This window comes from Podarcis tiliguerta (assembly GCF_965153285.1).
Source record: "Podarcis tiliguerta genome assembly, chromosome: 1".
NCBI lineage: Eukaryota > Metazoa > Chordata > Lepidosauria > Squamata > Lacertidae > Podarcis > Podarcis tiliguerta.
The window spans coordinates 100,123,863-100,146,160 of NC_139534.1; the positions used below are offsets into that span (position 1 = coordinate 100,123,863).

At 40.5% G+C, this 22,298-nt stretch overlaps 1 protein-coding gene across 4 annotated transcripts in view; it reads right to left on the minus strand.

Annotated features, from left to right (window-relative positions):
• Positions 1-22,298, minus strand: part of HEATR5A (HEAT repeat containing 5A) — a 65,991-nt gene that overhangs the window by 22,644 nt on the left and 21,049 nt on the right. For all 4 annotated transcript variants that reach the window (XM_083452282.1, XM_083452283.1, XM_083452285.1 and 1 more), the window contains 14 exons: positions 21,096-21,351; positions 18,721-18,876; positions 16,839-17,089; positions 14,394-14,505; positions 12,133-12,285; positions 11,611-11,710; positions 10,312-10,421; positions 8,792-8,955; positions 8,533-8,708; positions 7,160-7,265; positions 6,031-6,221; positions 3,010-3,169; positions 1,409-1,598; positions 95-264 (listed from right to left, as the gene is read on the minus strand). In XM_083452282.1, the coding sequence (XP_083308408.1) occupies positions 95-264; positions 1,409-1,598; positions 3,010-3,169; positions 6,031-6,221; positions 7,160-7,265; positions 8,533-8,708; positions 8,792-8,955; positions 10,312-10,421; positions 11,611-11,710; positions 12,133-12,285; positions 14,394-14,505; positions 16,839-17,089; positions 18,721-18,876; positions 21,096-21,351 (2,295 nt within the window). The remainder of the gene's footprint in view (positions 1-94; positions 265-1,408; positions 1,599-3,009; positions 3,170-6,030; positions 6,222-7,159; positions 7,266-8,532; positions 8,709-8,791; positions 8,956-10,311; positions 10,422-11,610; positions 11,711-12,132; positions 12,286-14,393; positions 14,506-16,838; positions 17,090-18,720; positions 18,877-21,095; positions 21,352-22,298) is intronic.

Here is a 22,298-nt window from a genome sequence, read left to right on the forward strand (position 1 = left end):
AAAAAGTATAGCATATTAACCATTTTTAAAGCTGCAGTTCCAATGCTCTGTTTCCAAAGTTACAAAAAAGCTTAACATGTAAATATGTACTTACACACAGGCACCGTACGAGGCTAGACAAGTTTACATGACGAGGAGCAAACATATGAAGTTGCTGAAGGCAAGAGATGGCTTGAGCTTGGACAAGGCAGTCAGGATTATCTTGCATCACTGCACAGCCTAGGAGACAAGATGCCCTCAAGGCTGAAACTGTAGTGCTGCTGCCTATAACACAGGACAAAGGAGGAAGGAGAAAGATTTCCCTCTGTCATGTTCTTTTCACTCAGATAGAAGTTAACAACATCAAAAACTGCATTACTATTTGTTCAGCGGGTGCACCGCCTACACTAAATCTTCTAGATTACTTCTAACATTTCAAAAAAACAGAAATACATAACTGAAAAGACATAGGCGCACAAAACATCAAACAATGAAGTTCCTGCGCTAAACAAACCTATATGTAAAAAAACATTTCCCTATACAAAAAGGGCAATAATAGAAATTACTGAGACAAATTGGCTAGGAGGAAGATGTTAACTCTAAAGCCCCAGAACTGTGCAGGGGCACAGGACTAGGCTTTACCCCTTTCCCCATGGCTGCAGTCCTAATTAGGCCCCCAGTGCTGGCAATTTGCATGAGAAAAAACCTGATTAGCTTCATTAGGAGTTCCTTCTCCCGCTGCCCACCCTGCAGACATGAGATCTCAATCCACATTGCAGCAGGCAGCAAGTGGTTGAACACCCAGCTTCCATGCTAGGGTCCTTGAATGACCTCTCACCCTGCACTGGCTATTTCTGCAATAAAAACCACACACCCAAGGGCAAAGAACATGCCCAATGTCACTTGCTTGGGCCTCAACCAGATAGTTGATCTAGGCAATCAGGGAGAAGGGCACCTATATGAACCCAGAGGGAAAATTTGCCTAGACCTCAAGACTAGTAGGGGTTCTCCAGCCAGGGGAAAAGAGCACTGGTCATTTGAAGCACTCAAGAATAGAAGCATGCTGGTCACATTCAATTTATCCATTAAATGAGCTTTGAGGGCTACAAACTACACCAGAGTTTCTGAAACTTGTGTTTCCAGCTCTAGGTGGACTACAACTCCCATCATGCCTAGCTAGCAGGGCCAGTAGTCAGGGATGTTGCTAGTAGTAGTCCAACTACAGCCGGAGACACCCAAGCTAATGATGTGATTGTGCAAGACTTGGGAAAAGAATTCATCTCGATATGCAGAAGTCTGAACATTGTTTTAGTTCTTGCTGTACTCCATACACATTTCGCTAAGTGAGAACTAGCAAAGCATTATCTCCCAACTCCATAATCAACAGCCTGGTTCCTGTCTTGTCATTATGTCGCAAATATGTGCATACCTTGCAACTCAGGACCCAAAGTAGCGATAAGTGCATTTAAACAGCGACCAAGGCTTTGATGAACTTCAGCATAAGCAGGAGGCACAGTCAACAACAACATAAGAACAAGAGAGAGGGTAGGTTCCACATGCACGTGATACAGAGGACCAGCAGAATCAATGACCAGTGACAGAGAATGCAGTGCCCAGGTCTGTAAAATACCAAAAATGCTGTGCTGTCACACATACAAATGCACAAACATAAAATAATTCGCAAACAGTGACCAAAAATAAAATTATTGTGTAAAATGAGTGTACTTCTGTGAGATGGTGCTAAATAATATACTAATAATTCGGTACGACAACATGACTGGAAATGATAGGAGTTTAAGATGAATGACCTGAAGAAACGTAATTGCTCCTCACGGCAGGGCTAAGGGAAGGGAGAAGTGAGTAAGTACCGATTCTGGCATACATGAATATAGACATGATATAAACTGACCTGAACTTTCTTGCCTTCCTCAGTGGCAATAGCTGCTCACTTAACTGCTGATGGGTTTTATTTGGTAGGTGAGGGAATATAATTAACTATATGTTATTCCCCTACAGACCCATGTTGTGGGTTAACAGACAACATGATCAGTTGTATTTTTCTCACAGTCAAACATTCGTCCTTAGCGCCAACAGCATTAAAAATAAGTGAAGGTGAAATACTTGTGTTTATAGCAAAAACAGCTTCAGGCATATGCATGATGCTGGAATGATTGAAGGCACACCTCCTTCATGGCTGGCTGACGACAGAGAGTACTATATGCTTCTTCCTCTCCAGGAGAGGAGGGGGAAACCACATCACACAGAGACTTCTCTACCAATGACGTTTCTATGGTCTGAGTCTGCCTATCAGCAATACAGCTCTATGGCCTTAACTCTTAGAAAAGAATATCCATAGTTAGATTTGTCTGCATTTCTGCCGCACCTGCATCTAAAATGGAGATCAGAATAGATGGCCCTAGCACGTGTAGGAGGAGGGGTGTGGTGCCACGTGGGAATCCACGCAGATTAGCTCTAAGTGTTCGTGCTTATCTAAGAGCTGATGCCCCCCCCCCCCGTGTGTGTGTGTAAGTTCAGGGAGCAAACACTGTCCTTTCTGACCTGAGTTTGAAAATTCCATCACCCTCTTGCCCTCCATTCCTGTATCAGAAGAAGCAAGTAGAGGGTTCAATAAACAGAAGAACTGCAAGGAGGAAAGGATAGTGAATAGGGCACTTTGAACAGACACTGATCCTTCGTCCCAGATTCATGTGCCTTTCATGGTGAGTCTTCACTTCCCCCAACTCAGCTCAATATCAGTAACAGCCAACAAGAAGAACAACCAACAAGAGCAACAACAACCAAGTTAACAGCTCAAGGATTTGAAGTCTGCTTTTATGAAGGAAGACATACTTTACAAAATGACTCTTAAACAATACTCAAACGAGATAACATTTTTTAAAGGTTTGCTTGTTCACAGTTATATACGGGTGGGGCATAAATAATAAAACTGTTATACTACTTTTCTACCTGAAGGTCCTCAAAGCCACTAACACAATAAAAAAAGGAAAAACAGTTGAATCCAATAAATACCTGTACTTCAGGTGAAGTGCTGTCCTGAGATAATGTATAAAGTATTCCAACACAAGCATTCAGGTGCTGAGTGGAGCCTATTCCTCCTAGATATCTATAGAGGGATCCCAGAGCCAAAGAATGTCCTGTTCTTGATATTACATCTCTGGCAGATTTTAGTCTATGTATCATAAAAAATAAAAAATAAACTGGATAAGAGATGCTTTGACCTCAACTTAGTTTTGGGAACACATACATATTAAATCAAACGGAATTAGAATGGTGATTATAGCAACTGAGTCCAGCTTTACAAGATAACTTTCATGAAGCAAAGAGGAAAAAATATGTTACTGGTCTCCTTATACCTAAGTGGTATCCTCTGCCCAGAACCCAGAGGAGAAGCTGAATGAATTATTTGCATCAATATTCACAACGGAAGATATACAGTAGCAGATCTCAAAACTGCTTTTTGCAGTTTGCAAACTAACTTTTGCAGGAAGGGAATCTGATGAACTGAGGCAGATAGTGGTGATGAGAGATGAAGTTCTAGGCCTAATACACAAAATAAAAACTGGCAGATTGCTGGGTCTGGATGGCATCCACCTGTCAAATTGCTGACCTTCTAACAAAAATACATAACTTGCCCCTCAGATCAGCTTCCATCCCTGAGAACTGTAAAGCAGTAAATATCACACCAATTACACTGGGCAACAATTTTTTACTTTTTGAATGTTGTCTAGATTTCTACAACTGATTTAGGGTATTTTTGCACTGCTGAATCAGGAAATGGCATCCGTTTCTCTCCATCAGGTCATGTTTTCTGTAAACTGAATGGTGGGCATTGATAAAGGTAAGTACACGTAAATTGCATGTTGCTTCACCATTTTTCAAACTTCAGGGCTTGAACTTCTGTTTCTTGGAACTCCTGGAATGCTCAGCAGCACGGAGGTCTCTCTTCAGAGTCCAACAGTAGTCAGCCATCATGACTGGGTCCCAGCGACCATGATACCTGGTCTCCATCTCTTTCATGTCCTGATGGAATCTCTCCCCCTGCTCATCACTCATTGAACCCAGGTTCTCAGGAAATCGGTCCATATGTGAAAATAGGTAGTGCATCTTGACGCTCATGTTGCAGCCCAGGTTTCTGAAAGCAGTCAGTATGTTGTTGACAAGTTCTGCGTAGTTTCTGGCCTTATTGTTGCCAAGAAAGTTATTCACTACCAGAATAAATGCCTTCCACGCTTCCAGTTCCACTTCGTTCATTGAGTTTCCAAACTCTGGATCTCTGATGAGCTGACGGATCTGAGGACCATCAAAGATGCCAGCTTTCAACTTCTCCATGGTCAATCCTGGAAAAGCCTGGCACAAGTAAGTGAAGCAGTCACCATCCTTGTCCAGAGCCTTGGTGAACTGCTTGATTAAGCCGAGCTTGATGGGAAGAGTATTCTGTCTCTGTCCACCAGAGGGTCGTTGATGACGTTCCTTTCTTTGCAAGGCACCAATTCCTCCCGCACAGGCCAGTCCTTCTTCGTGTAATGCTGAGCACGGTCCCTACTATCCCACATGCACAGAAAACATGGGTACTTGGTGAAGCCAGACTGTTGTCCCAACAAAAAGTTCACCATCTTCAGGTCAACACAAATAAACCACTTATGCTGATCATAACCAATTTTCTCCAGCATATACTTCACCGCTTCATAGTTCTCCTTCAGTGTACTCGAGTGAGCCAGGGGTATAGAGGCAAACTGGTTGTCGTTGTGTAGCAGAACACATTTCAGTGATCGCTTGCTGCTGTCAATGAACAGTCTCCAATCTTTGGGTTCGTACTGTGGCACTCCAAGCTTGAGCAGAAGCTGCGCAATATCTGCACAGAACACCAAGTCCTTCTCTTCCGAGAAAAAACGGAGGTACTCTTGATGCCTGTTGCGCAAGAAGCTGATGCGAGCACTGTCAGAGAGGAGGTTTTTTCCTTCAATCTGGATGCCAACAGTTTGGCAGAGTCCTTTGACAAGCTGAGGTCCTTTTGGGAAAATGGATGTGGAGCATCATCTTCAAGAACCACTTCTTCTTCTTCATGTCCTTGAACACTGGAGGCATCTTTGTCACTAATGTCAGGAAGTTCTCTGAAGATAGGCACTGGAATTTCATCACAATGAGCTACAGGACGACGTGCTGATTGAAGATCAGGATACTTTGTGGGGCAGCTGCCCCATTAACTTAGTTTTGATCCCCCAACTTTATGCTTTGCTGGACCAATTTATGGAAGATTTCGAGGTTTTATGACTTCAAACTGATCCCTTTTTGACATAATCACCCAGAACTATCGGACCTGAATACTTCTTGTTATTAAAATAATCATTTCCAATCAAAACAATTATTTGACAAGGCATTTTACCCCCACCAACTTCTTCTAAAATGCTCCACACAAGCGTACATGTGAACAAAAACGTAAAAAAAGACATGTGGCCATAGCTCAAAAACTTGACCTGATTGAGCAAAACCAATGTGATTTTTGGATTCAGCGCATCAGATTCATCCTAAATCAGCTGAAAAAATGCAGACAACAAATTTGTTGTTGACCAGTGTTATTTAAAAGGGATACAGAGTGATCCTGGAAATTTCAGGCTGGTTATCTTAACATTTGTCCTGGGAAAACTAGTGGTAATTATGGTTAAAGGTAAAATAACCAAGTTTATAGAAGAGCAAGCCTTGATGAAGTAGAGTAAGCATGGCTTCTGCAAGAGCAAGGTCTGTTTCACTGAATTCTTCAAGAATGTCATCAAGCATCTGGTTGACACAGTGTACCTGGACATTCAAAAAGCTATTGAGAACCCCCTGAACAGCACACAGAGGGAAGAAATGGGAGATTTTTTTCATCTAGCAAACTTAAAAGTTTGCACAGATGGAACATTCATCATAGCATGACAATGAACTCTACCCTTGAAGTTTTTCCTTACTTCTGAGTATATATGCATAGGACCAAGCAGTTCATTTTGTAGTACAGTGCAATGTAACAAAACAATGCAATAAGAAGTGTCTTACTTGTCAAAGCTAATTTGCACCAATCCAGCAGTGAAGGTACTGTCAGCAGCTACTTGTGCAAGTCTGGCTAAGGATTCTGCAGCAGAACATCTTAAGAGTGGGTTACTACTTTCCAAGGCACTCATCATTAAGGTCAGGGCACAGCTTCGAATTTCTTCAGAACCTAAATTTCCCTTGCAGCTAGCCAAGTGCTAGAACAAAAGATTTATTTTTTTAAAAGCTCAGTATGTAGATACAGTAGACAGAATTTTACAGGGATAAAGACTATCTATTAAATATCCCTACAGAAGTAGTTCCAAAGGTCGTATTATTCTACCACTCTAAGCTGCTAAATTTTGGGCAATGATGCCTGAAAAATGAATATAAAATATATAACCCATCTTCTCATGCATGAGCAACTTATGAGCTGTAGAGAAAAGTTTTTTTCCAGACAACATCAAGCAGATGAAAACAGAGGTAGGTTGTACACATAGCAGTATATTTTTCCATTTGACTCTAGATGCAAGAGGAAGATAATTATGTTGCCAATACAGGACACCTCCAGCTATACAAACATGGTTTCTAGTAGAGAGTTTATAAATAATAGTGGAATGTGGATTCCTGCATTGCACCAGTTTTTCTCCTTGTCAATGCAGCGTGTTTTTAAGGTCAGAAAAGACAGTGTCCATCATGCAATTCCATAGTGTGCACAAGGTTAAGAAATAATAAACCGGTATGTGCTTGAAACGTTAGAGAGTCTGTAACATGTTCCCTTCAAAAAAAGAAGTGTATAAAGCACCTCTAAGTCTAAAAACAGAAAACTAGGACAAGATCTGGTGTATGGTAAACAGAAAGAAAGAGAGAAAACATTTTAGAAGGGGCAAGCAACAAATACACATATTTAAAGTTGCATTTATTGAAATTATATTCAAACTCTAAATTTTCTTCCTGGTGATGAATACTTACAAAGAGCATGTAATTTAATACAATGCCACAATAATGTGATTTATTTTCAAGGACATAGAGCTCTCAGAAGTATTATTCGAATTTTCTAATTCACAGAAACAGCACTATAGTAACACCTCTCAATGTTTAAGGTATAATCACTTTTTAGCCAACGGACCTGTTTTTGTAACAAAGGGAGACTTACCTTCAGAACATTAGAAAATGCTGATAGAACATTTTGCTGTACTATCTGCTGCCGTGATCCTTTGGTTTGTTTTATAGATGTCAATAATTGTTCTAATACTTGCAACCTTAAACACACAAAAACAGAAGAGACAGGGGATATAATTAATCTCTCTGTTATTCAACCAAGTTCAGCAGATATCAGGTTGTTGAGCAGGGAACACTGCTTTTGCTGTGGCATGTCCCCTAGTGTAGAACTCACTATTTCCCAATGTGTCCCTAGGGTCCTTTCTCTGGTTGTCTGTTAATCCCAATCTAGTACACCTTTCTTTCTATCTACCCCTTTAAAAAAAGATTATCATCCAACTTTATCATTCTAAGTAACTACTATAACATTGCATATATTTTATTATGTTTTTAAAAAGTGATGCATGTGAACATATTTGCATATATGGATAGACACCCCCACTTCATAAATTGTTTGTGTTCTGCATTTTACAAGATATTGCATTATGTAGGCTTGAGAAGACAAGTAGGAAACCAGTAACCATTGCTGCTGCTCCTACAGTGGCTGGATTAATATTCAAAGTGGACAATCACAAGAGGTCGAACAATATCTTTTAAGTATTCTTCCTCCCCACACCCTATCCTGTTCCTACCTGCTCACCATCAATAGACCCCAATGCTCTTGTTATACCACAGATTGGTTTCACAAATGCTTGTGCACCTGAATTAGAAAATGGCAGGGCAGGAAGGTGAAGGAGCATCATGAGAAGTTTTGTATGCACATGAAATATAAAATTAGAACTAGATTGGGAAACAGAAAAATGTTCACGTATGTTATTTCAAAGGCAGCATTCCTTGGAATGCCAGTTGTTTTCTGGCTGGGGTGGGTGAGTGTAGAATGGAGACGGCGGTGGAGAGCTCTTGCTTTCATGCTCTACAGTGGCCTTTCCAAAAGGACATGGCAGGCCACTACAGGCAACACACTGTGGACCAGGCAGACATATGGACTAATCCAGCTGGACTTCTACATTTTTGGTAGAAGTTTCTGTTCTAAAGGAACCAGAAGGATCAATATGTCTCAGACTTTTCAGATAGACATGAATGGATTTGGATCTGGGAAAATTAATTTCAAATCTCACCTATTCAGAATCAGGATGGGTAACAGCACCACTTTCTCAGCAATTCTCGGTAGCTAATTACTTTCACACATAAGCTAACCTGAGGCTGAAAATTAATTCAGCTTCTGTAGAATATTTTATATAGATATATATTTTACACAGAGTCCTCAGGCCACATAACCATTTACTTTAAAAAAAAAATTCCTATGTGCTGAACATCGCAACACCCTGTTTTACATGCACTAGTCATGATCTTTTTTATTGTTTTTACCTTTGGGACTCTGCAACATGGGAAAATACGACTCCAAAGAGACGGGTTGCTGCTCCAATAATGGATAATGTTGGCGGTAAGGGTTTAGGCACAGAACCACCTTCTGCAGCTCTCTCATAAACCGAATATGGGTCATACTCCAGACTTCCACCAGCTATACTGTTAACTAGGAACAGCTGCAAAGATTGGAGAAGTGCAATTGTTATCACCAGACATCAGACTACCTTCTCTGAATGGGTAAGTTACTGCTGAAGCATACCTGCTCTTCAATAAATCTGTGCTCTGTCTCCTGTAGTAAGGGACCCAGTAAGTTAAGTTCATCCTGGTGACAGAGAGATGGAAGGTAAGCAGCAGAGGGTGACATCTGGTTATCGGGCTGAGTCAAATCAAGCACTAGTTCTTTGAGAACAGCAGAGAAGCTTCCTGTAAATTAAGGAGATAGAAGAAAATTACTTTTATATAAAACTAGTATCTAAAGATATTATTGGCAAGGTGCTTAAGGACGAGATTTCTTTTTTATCTTTAACACAGAAGAATCAAGGGAAGTGCAAGTGCAGTCGACCACTGCCACAGATTCTGCACTCAAGTCAACAGCATTTGGGGAAACTGCAGGGGTCAGCACACCTGGAGTGCAACACACGAGCCTCATCTTCATGATTATGGCACCTCCCTTGCCAAGTACGTATGGTATTTGGGACTTCTGATAAATGTGCCTTTTGGCAAGTCATAACACTAAACAAGTTAAACAAACGTGGAATGTCAAAACTTTATAATACAGTGGTACCTCGGGTTACATACGCTTCAGGTTACATACGCTTCAGGTTACAGACTCCGCTAACCCGGAAATAGTACCTCGGGTTAAGAATTTTGCTTCAGCTCGAGAACAGAAATTGTGCTCCGGTGGCACAGCGGCAGCGGGAGGCCCCATTAGCTAAAGTGGTGCTTCAGGTTAAGAACAGTTTCAGGTTAAGAACGGAGCTCCAGAATGAATTAAGTACTTAACCCGAGGTACCACTGTATCAGGAAAAGGATCCTATTAGCTATTTTGAGCCAAAGAAAAATGTAATGAACAATTTCAGAAAATCCCACTATTTGTAGAGCATCATGGTCAGGTTGAAAGAAAGCATGGGCACAAAAATGAATTCAAGTCCCTACCTATAAACACAAGTTACTGAAGTAAACAAACAAACAAAATGTTTAACAGAATTACACTTTCTTCTTTCACCTCAACACTTTTTAGCTTTTGTAACAGCTTTGTTACAAGTCAGGTTTAGTTGTATTGAACACAAAAGTTACTTTAGAATGAAAGTTATTTTTCTATTCTTATTCAGTGATTATGTGAGCATAAGGCAGCTTGCATAACCAGTCCTTTTATTTCCCTACTCCATGTCTGCAACCTCCACAAAGCTTCTGTGAAGTGTTGGGGAGCCCTCCTGCAATTGGTTTGGTGTGATGTCTGAATTAAGCAACAAAGGCCATCAGAGCAGGCAAGCGGCATCTTTTCCTTTCCCAGGTACTCTAGATATGGCTTAAACTTCATTCAGGTGAAACTCTCTTTCCATAAACCACTGTATAAATGGCTTGACCTCCTGGGAAACAGCTCTCTCAATTAATATTTTGGCTTGATTACTATCCACACATTTGGTATAAATATAAATTCATGATGTTAAATTACTTTTCCATTAAAATAAGACTGGTTTGTCCATTTGTCAATAAAACAAAAAGGACAAGAACAAAACCTTTGGAAGTATTTCAGGGAAGTATTGCTTGATGACTTACCTTCATAGCTCTTTGGAGGCAACAAAGTAAGCAGTTCATAAAGTCTTTCCCTGTACATCACTGCTGATGGTTTTAAAGGATTGCCATAGGTTTTAGTTAGTGAAGGAAGCCTTAAAACATAAAAAAAACACATACTAAAGTCAAAAGAGAAAAACATCTATCCAACAAATTCCAGCTACTAGTTTGCTTTGTACCTCACCTAAAATTCAGTGTCTTAAAAAAAAATTTAAAACCACAGTACAGCACTATATATGTATAGTAGTACCTCGTTTCTCAAACGTCTCCATTGATGAACATTTCAGACCCCAACACCGAAAACTCAGAAGTAAATGATTCTGTTTTCGAACGTGCCTCGGAAGTCAAATGGCTTCCGCTGCATGTTTTTCAATTTTCTCAACTGAATTTGCAGAGAGGCCTTTGTGCCTCGGTTTTCAAACGTTTTGGAACTTGAACGGTCTTCCGGAATGTATTACGTTCGAAAACCGAAGTATCACTGTATAGCAATTCTCAAAATATCACTCCCTCTAATGCTGAACTGGGGTGAATACAGAACGTTGCGTTATGACAAGTCTCATCATTAGTCCATTAAACTTGGTATTGTCTACACTGGCCAGCTGTGGCCTCTCTGGGATATCTGGCAGGAAGTCCTTCCCAGCTGTATCTGGAGATGGCAGGAATTGAACTCAGGACCTTCTGCATACAAAGCAGGTGCTCTACCACTGAGCTACAGCCTTTCCCCATCAGGCTAGTCCAGACAGAATTGGAGCCAAAACAGGACGGCAAGAATCCTGCCCTAAAACATTCTAGTAAACAGTTAAGTCCAGTAAGAGAGACCAAGAAGGTTCAGTAGAGTTTGAACATTGAAGTGTGGTAGGATGAAACAGTCTAAGTGAACTCCTTATAATTTATAGCATTCTGCAAGAAGACATGGTTGTCTAGCTTCTTCTAAAACTTCTTGACTATACAAAAATGATAATACATTTAAAAAGAAGAAAGAACTACTGCTTTTTGTGCTGCAAACACACAAGTAAGGACCTGCTAACCAGTTTCTGTATCGGATATAATCTTGCACTGAAGGACTGCTCTAGAAGTTTCCAAGCAATATTTTCCTCTCTTCACGTATAAAATTTCAACCTGGATTGCCACATTAGTACAACTATCCACACAAAGCCATTACTTGGTTGATATTTGTAGAAAACACCAGAGAAATATTCAGTGATTTTATTTTTTGCTATGAAATCAACAGCTTAAACTTAAAGTTTTAGTTAAAAATGAGCACTGCTCAGCAGCAATACTCACTGTGTCAGTAAAGCAACAGCACATGGGAGGGGAGGAAGCAGTCTTTGAATCACTTCATCTGTAAGGAGGCCCCCACAATGGACAATAAAACTTTTAATAGCTGGGAATAAAGGATACTGACTGTTAAAAAGTAGAACTTCTATTTTTATAATGAATTATAGATGTATACCTAGAAATCCAACAATAGAATTGTTTCATATGTCTAACAACTATTTCTGTCTCCAAAAAAATGTAAAAAGGCTTAATAAAAATAATCTAATCTATAGCTAACTGGTAATATCTATTTCTAAACAGTAGGCTGCTGCAAATGGTCAAATTCCCTTTATTTTACTGTGGAATGTTAAGAACAGTTCTTCTATGTACTTGAATCCATCATTTCTGCCATAAGTGGGAAACCGGGAAAAAGAGATCTCAGGAAGTATACTACATATACACACAAAGTCAAAAAGAGAACATAATTTCCCCTTCAAAACATGAAGAGAGGGGAGAAATTACAAAGCAGCCAAGATAAATTCCACATACCACAGAGAGCACCTGCCCGGCTTTCCAGCGTCACTTGCCATGTAAATGAATCACCCCGGCTTTTCTCAGTTTCTAAATCTTTAGGCGATAATGGGAAAGCACATTTCCACAATAACAGCATTCTTGGAAGATGGTGCTGAACAACCGCTGGACCTATCATGTTAATATTGGACATTTTCTCATATTATTACTATGCACTAAAATTCTGATGTCATCAACGAACCTTCAAAAAACCACCTTCTAGCTGCCCAGAGGCTTCAAGGATGATGGGAACTGTAATCCAACAACATCTGAGAGGCACATTTGTTAGCTGAAATGGAACTTCACCAAAAAGGCATAAGCCACAGCACCCAAATGATCTAGTTGAGATTCCTGCATTGCAGGGCGTCGGACTGGATGCCCCTCCAAGTTCCTTCCAACTCTACAATTCTGTGATTCTTATGAACACAGAGTGCATCTGGCACCTTCTCTATACAGATTTGGCGTATGCTGAAAATGCTATTTGTAACCCTGGCCTTTGATGCCTAAGATATATATATAGGGCTCAACCTACTTTTACAATTGCTGGAACCCTGGGATGAATAATGGGTAATAAATTAAAATCATCACCAACACCGTATTGTGCCATGCTACACAAGCAGTCTGTACAGGAGTGGCAGGTGAATCAAAATGCTTGCAAGCCCATACTACCACCTCTGTTTTAAACAATTGCTTTTCCTGTTGGGTTTTGCTTACATGTTCTGTTCATGACAAGGCTTAGTACAACCTGCTGTTCTCCTCTTTCCGCCATATGTCCTCTTGTGCAACAATCAATACATTAATCTAAGCTCTAAAACTTTTGCTGTAAAAATGAAAATATTTTAACTAAAATCAGGAGTGGCGAGGCCTCCATCTGAAACAGCACATATATTGCAGCTTGGTTGGTGAATATGTAGGCCAGTAAAAGGAGCTAATAGGGAAATGAGGAGCTGGAATTAAACCAATCAACTGTTCAGCAGAGCATAAAGACAGGGGAAATAGAATCCAGCCCCCATCCAAAAATAGGATTCCAGCTTTGTAGATGGGCCTGTGCCTGGGCTAGGCAATTGAGTGTACATAATCCCTAGCTAGAGGTGACATGAATTATTTTGCATAATTACCATGAGCTCAAGAATTCAGGGAGGAATTCAACCTTGTGTCAGGGCAAGCATTTCAGCTTTCCCTCTCTCCCTAGCTCACACACTTTTCAGAGGGATCTCTCAACCCCCACCCCAGCCACTGCCAGGGGGATGAAAAGCCCTGGTATGCAAGCACAAGTCCTTGTCTAGGGCTTCTGCTGAAGGGATTCATTAGTTGAATCTCACACTTACCTTTTCTTGATGCATATTTCAGACTCCCTCCATGCAGATTGCTTTGTTGTTAATGGTTGTTGTTAAAGGGGGGGGGGAGAGTTAAGTTTGCTAACTTAAGACTGACTACAAATGTATGCTGCATATAGCTACCGACTTCACCGTTTCTTAACTCTGGTGCTTATTAAATAATTAAAAAGCCACTGCTATTAGGGGAAAAAAAGTTAAACAATTTAGTACAGTGGTACCTCGCAAGACGAATGCCTTGCAAGATGAAAAACTCGCAAGATGAAAGAGTTTTTTGTTTTTTGAGTTGCTTCGCAAGACGAATTTCCCTATGGGCTTGCTTCGCAAGACGAAAACGTCTTGCGCCTTTTTCTTAAAACCGTCAATGCATTCCTATGGGAAACCGTCAATGCATTTCCTATGGGAAACCGTGCTTCGCAAGACGAAAAATTCACAAGACGAAAAAACTCACAGAACGAATTAATTTCATCTTGCGAGGCACCACTGTATAGCTTAAAAGATGTTACAGGCTTAGTGTGCAACCACTTTTGCCTGTCAGTGCATGAGCCAACTGGATAACTTCCCCACCTACTGGGCACAGTATGGAATTCTGATACATACATGTATGTAGCAAAAACAAAGCCATTTAAACCAGAAATGGGCACACTTTACAGTTTTCAATGTATGCTCTTGTGCTGTAATGGGAACACACTCAGGAGAACGATAATGTTGTAACTATTTAGGTTATCCGTGTTCCCAGGCTAATCACCAGCTGGGTGGGAGTGTTTACTGAGGTGAATAATTAGAATATAAAAAGCCAGGATTTCTTCCTTGCAAAATAAACTAAAAAACCACCATACCAAGCTGATGTGCAGAACGCCACATTCATATACTGAAATAAATAATGAGTGGGCTAGTCAGTCTTACCCAGTGTCATTAAGGCAGCTATCAGGAGCCATCCAGATTGCATTCGTTGTACTGAGATGCGGCTATTCTGAGAAGCAGAACGCAACGAATCCTCCGCTACTGTCATGACTGCCTGTGATAAAAAGTGATGGTTTTTGCATTAACAATGAAAATACATAATTAAACACTTTCCGAGAAAGGCTTGCATATTGTTTCTCTATATTTAACAGCTCCCAATGAGGATAAATGGGAGCTGTTAATAATCGGCAAAATTCCAGAGCAGCCGGTTTTTAATTCTGGTTAGCAAGGAAATCTTGTGAAACCTTAAAGATGAACCAATGTATTGTGGTGAAAGCTTTTGAGAACTCGACTCCATGTCTTCAGATGCTGTGAAGTGGCCTTCTGCATGTGAGAGATGCATATTATGCCTTCTGACTGGCCACTCCTTTGTTAGGCAATTGTGTTTTATTTACTGTAATTCCCTTGGACTGGCTCCAGAGAGGCTGCTTCATGAATGGCTCCTTCTATTCACAGAAGGCGCCAAGATGCAGCAGAGCTCCTAGCTGGATGAACAGGGGTGGGTGGACGTGATGTTCAAGGATCCTAAAAAATTCCTTTTGCCTGCAGTCTTTACATCATTTTTCATGTTGCCCTGAAGAGTCCTACAACCCTGGAGGACAGCTTTTCAGGCAGCTGCAGGAGGAAAGAGGAATCAGTAAAGATCATCTCCCCGTTCTCTCAGAGCAGAACTCTGTTCAGAGAAATTCTGGACTGAACCTAATTGTGATTATTTTAACTTACTCTTGTTTTTCTCTTGTAAGTCACCCCAAAAAACCTCTGGTAGTAATAGTATTTATGTATGCATAAACAAAACAAAATGCTGGTTTAGAGGCTTAGAATGGTGGAGGGGATAAGCTGGCAGTCTCTTGTTCCTGAATAAAATACCCATCAGGACTTTGGATGGAAGGTATGCAATAAGGCTTTAATGGCAAGAGCTGTTGTTTCCATCTGTTTGAACCTCTACAGTGGCAGCAAATGCTTACACTAAAACTGCCTCCTATTTTGCTCGAGATCCCATTGGATATTTTAAAAATGGCAATAGCTTGAATATTAAGTTTTTAACGAAAATATATAAACCACTTGTGCATGTTTTTTTCTATCAAACCTTCAGTTACTTATAAAACATGATTATAATACACAAACCAATGAAAACAAATATGCATGAAAGCACCGTTAATTAAAACAAACATAAAATCAAGAAAAGGTTTAGAACAAATTTCACTACATCATGTGTCTTGCTGGAGCATAAAAATGTTCAGCAGGTGTCTTAAACTGTATAGTAAAGTCAACATCCAGGGAGTTTCAAAGCAAAGGTGCTGCCATACTGTTATCCATTGCTTCTCTTTAATTAGGCTTGTAATTGCAGGTACTGGACAGATAAGCACTTAGATTAGACTTATTGGAGAGTCACACTTCAATTCCAGAGAGGGATCTTGAGATGCATATGGCATGCAAGCAAGCCAGCTGGCATGCAAGCTACCCACTTCAGATCCAGAGAGGTAGCAATGAAAAACAGAAATAAGATCCCTTGCCAAAAAAGCTCCCGTCTCCCATCACAGAGAAGCAACTTATCTGTGGATGTACTTCTAATTAGCCGTTTTAAAAGAAAATCTTTTGCTTGGCAAGGCCAAATGGGTTTCACTTCCATTGTTCAGGAATACAAGGCTCAGATTTTTTCCCCTCCTCACTGACAAAGCTGCAATGTCTGTGGGAAAGTGGTGAGCTATGGTAATCTGCCAATTTAAACTAATACCACGCCAGGATGAGGTTATGGAAGTTTGAGTCTTTTAAAAGAATTTCACCAGCTCTTAAAGAGATGGAGAGAAACTCCATGAATTCAGAAAACATCAAGTGACTTCCTCAGATGAGAATTCCCCCATCTCTCTTAGTTCAGTCTATTATCAAGAGCGGTGTTAATTCTCTATTTAAGAAGCAGTAATTGTTAATATTTTCATTCTTTCACTGACCTCGTGTTTTTGTTTTTAAAAAATCAATTCACAGAGGATTATAGTCTGACCAAAACTAAGGAACATCACACTGAAGCTTACCCGAGAGTAAGTTCCTTTGAAAACAATGGGGCTTACATGCCAGTAAATATACTTGACTGTGCTGTTAGTTATATATGAAGAGTAGAACTCAACACTCTGTAAAAATGATTTATCAGTGTAGCTATATGATACATGGATGGAATAAAAAATCTTAGATCTGGTGCGCTCAGTGGTCTAATACATTGAAATGGACAAACCAGTCATTTGAAATATTCCAGGTTTTTCAACACTTTCTTCATCATGCACAAATATTCCCTGCAGTGAGGAACAGGCTGTTAAAAAAATGTTGTCTATAGCTGTATCAAACAGTTAATTCTGCCTTTGCACTGAATACCAGGACCAAGGTTCAAATAATTACCTTTCCTTTGCAATGTGGAATTCCTAAAGGACACATTCTGACAGCTCCCAGTAGGGCAGCAACAGCAAAACTGTAGCCAGTCACTGCTTCCGGGGAGGATTTGAGTGCTGTGAGCCGCTCGATACAGCGATCCAGAAGTGGCGAGAGAAAGCAGGGCAGTGCCACAGCAATGCAGCGCAAACACCATGCCGCTGCCAGCTGAACTGAAATACTGGGGTGGATAATAATGGACACCACTGCATCCAAAACCCCTGGAAAGTCAGAAATGTTAAAAAATCAGCACAGCGAATTTTCAGGAACGGTAACTGAGCTAGATTCACAACTGACTTCTGAACACACGAATGAACTAAGCAATTCTAGGATGCTTCATGTCATAAATTCTAGGATGTTTCATCTTGCTCTTGACCATGTAACTGCTAGTTTTCTCATCAAGCTCAGAAACTTCAAATATTTTAATTATCTTTTTTTCCTGTTTTCTCCTGCTCTTGGTCAAGCCATCTCATTTTCTCTCTACATACACTATCAAAAAAAATTGTTCACTGTCTTTTGGCTTCCTGCATTGACTACTGGCACAACATTCATCTGATATGATGGTGCCCATATTATAATTTTCTGCTCATTCCTTTACTCTTTTAATTGCCATCCCATCGTCCCTCATCTTCATTTAAGCTTCCTGTACTTTCAAATTGTTCCACAGTCGATATTCTCTCCCTCTAGCCTCTTGCCTTCTACCTAGATACTAAAAGATCCAATCTTCTAATTATATGTAAGATTACTTTCTCTTTTATTTGCCCTTTCACTTGCAGCTCCCTATCACTCAGATGTTCTACCTAACACCCACTTTTCCTTTATGATCGCATCGAAACACATAACACACCCTTTCAGGTGTTTTCCCATGGACACTCCTTCCCCTTTTACCCTGCTTTCCTCTTGAAAAAGTCTAATCTTTGATTAGATTATAAACCTGGAGGAACACCTACCAACCACAATTTCTATACAGGGCATAGTGACTTTAAGGTGCTTTCTAACTAATAAACATTATTATTACATAACACTATTGTCGTGTTGTACAAAGCTACGTTACCTTTAGTAGAGGAAATAATTCTGAGAAACTTGTCACAATTGCAACAATTCAACTTCAGAGTCTGCTGTGAGTAGTGAACAGCTCTTTTCTCATTATATTTCTTTAAAATACTCTTTTTGTAAGATGTGCAGCCAAGTTCTAACATTTTATTTAATTAGAAACAAGTATCGCTATTTTCAGATAACAGTTACTCCTAAGTAAATGCAAATAGGTTAAGGCCTAAATAATGATTATATAGAGAATATACCTATTTTAACTAAGAGCCAGAGTATTTTGTGTCCTACATATGGTTTAAGAACACAGAGTAATGAACTTCAAATCTGTGTTGTTGTTATTTCTATGCTACTCATCTGACTTCAAACAAATTATAAAACCACAGGAAAACATCAAACATTAAAATCTTCCCTAGACTTCCCTTCATATGTCTTCGAAAAGTCAGATAGTTGTTTATTTTCTTGACATCTAACAGGAGGTCTTTCCACAGATTCCCACCCTCCCCTTGACAGCATGAAAACTGATTCCAAAAGCCCACTCATCACAGATCTCCTACATATTATCTGAACTAACACAGAATCTTTATCCAATAAGGATTTAAAACACACACACAGAGAGAGACAATTGGGTTTATCTGAACCTGTATTAGAACTTGCTTTAATCCAGCAGCAAGCTGGATTAGATCAAGGTACCCATAACATTTTGTTTTCTTAAACTGGTTTTTTATATAATGAGTCCAAAGTCTCAAGGATCCAAAACATACATTTCACAAAATCACGGAGAACAAAAGGTATGATCCATTACCTGTACTAGAATCTTGTAGCACAGGTGCAGCTGTAGTGCCTAAATTCTGAATGAGGTTTCCAAGCTCTTCCAAGGAACATATAAGCATATGTTGGCTTGCTACCACATCTGTTGTACCAACGCGGGTTTCCACGTTACTGTCACTCATGGCAGCATCTAGTAATATGACAGAATTGTGTTATCTTTGCTACATTAGACAAAAGAAGAGACTTAAAAGACTAGGAGGAGATGGCTGGTACATCGACCATATCTAATACAGTTTTGCAGTAAAAGCGGGGCTCCATGAAAACACTGACAGCAGGAGACATTGAGTAGCCAAAAAACAAACATCAGCTGACAACCAACTTTGCAGATATTCTTTGTACCTGCGCATGTGTAGAGGAAAATAGGCATGTGCTTGTTAAAAGAGTATGGGAGACAATATTTCGATGCCATGTTGTGGCAAACATATAGGCCCAGAGAATGTTACTCACACGGAAGGACAGCTGAAATTAATGAGTCAAAGCTAACTTACCCTATTGATTTTAATGGCATGATTAACTTCCTCTGAATTTGGGCCCAAGTCAATTGAGAAGAAAAAGTAGGTAGAAGGGCACTTCAGTCAATGAACTGGTGTGCACATAAGCCTCTCCCAATCGCTTAGCCATGGAAGCAGTTCGTGGAATCCCAATCCCAATTGCTTAGCCATGGAAGCAGTTCGTGGAATCCTACATTCCAGTCTCACAGTCCCTTCCCTTTCAAGTGTGAATAGTCCTTACTGCTAGTACCAATCTTAACCACATTTAAGTCAAAGAAAAGTTGGCTATTAACCATTATTTGAATCAAGGGTTTGAAGCCAATTTCAAAATTCTGATTAACAGTAAGCCCTGGTTAAGCAAGTCACCTCCATATCCTGATTCAGAACCAAGCACTGGCCTGAATATTCTCCGTTTTGAAACCTATATATCTGAGTAGCAATGAGTGGCTGGGGGCCCATACGCTTCCAGAGGCCCTGTCTTCTCATATTTGCCCCTGAAGAATGTAAAACTGGTACTGTAGACGATCCCTGCAGTAAGTAAGCAGGACTTGAAGTCATCACCTATCAAGTGGTTGTCAGTGCCTTCAAGCCCACTGGATTGTCATAATCTAGATTCCAGCATTTCTGACACAACGTTCATAGATGCAGTGTACAAACACAAACCTCCCATTCTGAGAGAGACGACTGGACCATATGGTTATTTTATCTTGATGAAGACTAGCTTGATGCCACAGGGAAGTTCATAACCAATGAATATGTGCATGATTCCCACACCTGTGGAAAATCCTCAACAGCTAGAAGTCAGTCATACACAATAAGGTAAAAAGTAAAGGTAAAGGACCACTGGACAGTTAAGTCCAGTCAAAAGCAATTATGAGGTTGCGGCGCTCATCTGGCTTTCAGGCCGAGGGAGCCGGTGTTTGTCCACAGACAGCTTTCTGGGTCATGTGGCCAGCATGACTAAACCGCTATTGGCGCACGGAGGACTGTGATGGAAGCCAGAGCGCACAGAAACGCTGTTTACCTTCCCGTCACAGTGGTACCTATATCTACTTGCACTAGCATGCTTTCAAACTGCTAGGTTGGCAGGAGCTGGGACAAAGCAACAGGAGCTCACGCTGTCACGGGGATTCGAACCGCTGACCTTCTAATTGGCAAGCCCAAGAGGCTCCGTGGTTTAGACCACAGTGCCACCCGTGTCCCTGGTACACAACATGCAGTTCTGACTCCCATGGCGCTTAGTCAGTCATCAGACTTACATTCCACATAATAACCCTAACCTAAATTATGGAGATGGGATGCGGGTGGCGCTGTGGGTTAAACCACAGAGCCTAGGACTTGCTGATCAGAAGGTCAGTGGTTTGAATCCCCGCGACGGGGTGAGCTCCCGTTGCTCGGTCCCAGCTCCTGCCCACCTAGCAGTTCGAAAGCATGTCAAAGTGCAAGTAGATAAATAGGTACCGCTCCGGCAGGAAGGTAAATGGCATTTCCATGTGCTGCTCTGGTTCGCCAGAAGCGGCTTAGTCATGCTGGCCACATGACCTGGAAGCTGTACGCCGGCTCCCTCGGCCAATAAAGCGAGATGAGCGCCGCAACCCCAGAGTTGGTCATGACTGGACCTAATGGTCAGGGATCCCTTCACCTTTAAATTATGGAGAAATATTAAAGGAACTCACAGGTATTTTAATTATTATTCTGAAATGAATCCCAAAGGGCCATGTGGATTTTTCTTTCAGATAAGGCATCGCTGGAGATGCAAACAGTACTGCATAGCCTTCATGAGCAGATTAGGAAATGATACAAAGTACTAGTGAAAAGGAGGGGGAAGGGAGAGCACATAATCTTGTTAGTCCCATACCCACAACTTTCTTCAGCTTCCAGATGGCTTGACAAATCTCCTTGGCAGTTGCAATTTGAGCTTTCCCCCCAAGAAGGCCTCCTACTGTAGCTCGGAGGATAAATGAAATACAGCGGCGGCGACAGATAGCGTCCATCTGAGTCTGAATAGCTTTAGGGTGAGACTGGGAAACGAGGTCCAGAACATGGGAAAGCAAGGCAGAAAAATTCCTTTCAAGCCACTGCCCTCCCAGCATGGAGATAAATACCACATATGCCTGAAAGAGATTTGATTAAAATGCAATGTTTTTACATCAAAATCTTCTCAAAAATATAATGCAGTACTAAAGAAGTCATAAAGGCTACCATTAAATAATATTAACAGGACACCAAAATAATTTTGTTAATATTTTTTAAGACAACATGTTTCCAGCTTCATTATGTGAAGTAAGGTGGAAACAAACTGGCTTTTAGTCATCTAAGTCAAATTTAGATGCTATGTTGGGGGCAAAAACTGCTTTAAATTCAACCAGTAGCGACAAGGCAGCTAGTTCATTCAGCCTCTTCCTCTCTTATATTTAATAGCAGAACAAGAGAACAAGAGAAACAGCTGTTACTTGTTATGTAAACTGTTGCATTTGGCATCAGTATGCAAGAACTTCCAGCAATTTAATATTCTGCATGTAGCACCCACATTTAGTGCAAAATGAAATTTAAGAATTATTAGGTTACAATAAACTACACACTTGTGGGAATTAGGGCATTTTTACCCTCACCCTACAGGTTTTGTTTTTTTAATGTTTGCCATGACTGGACTATTCCTCCCTATTACAAATGAATTTTAACTGTTTGCAACTTAATGAATCAGAACAGAAGGGAAGAATATAGAGAGCCCTTATTCTGAAGAAAAAATTATCTTACTGGGTATCAACTTCTACTCAATGCAGTTAATAGCTCAACCTCATAAATACTACATCCACATTGAGAATCACATTGGGAAGAAACACACCCAGAAAGAAAATCAGTGTTGCACAATGCTGACTGTCCTATCAGCACAAGCATTGCAGAATGCCAGATAGAATTATCCACCTCTCCTCCTCCTGAGCATTGTTTTCAGGGTTCTCCTGCACCCCACACCCCAAAACAATTTCGGGGTCATGGGGGGAAAGAAAACCCATTGCATAAGTGGAAGCCCTCACACAGGACTTTTGGTGACAGGACTCAT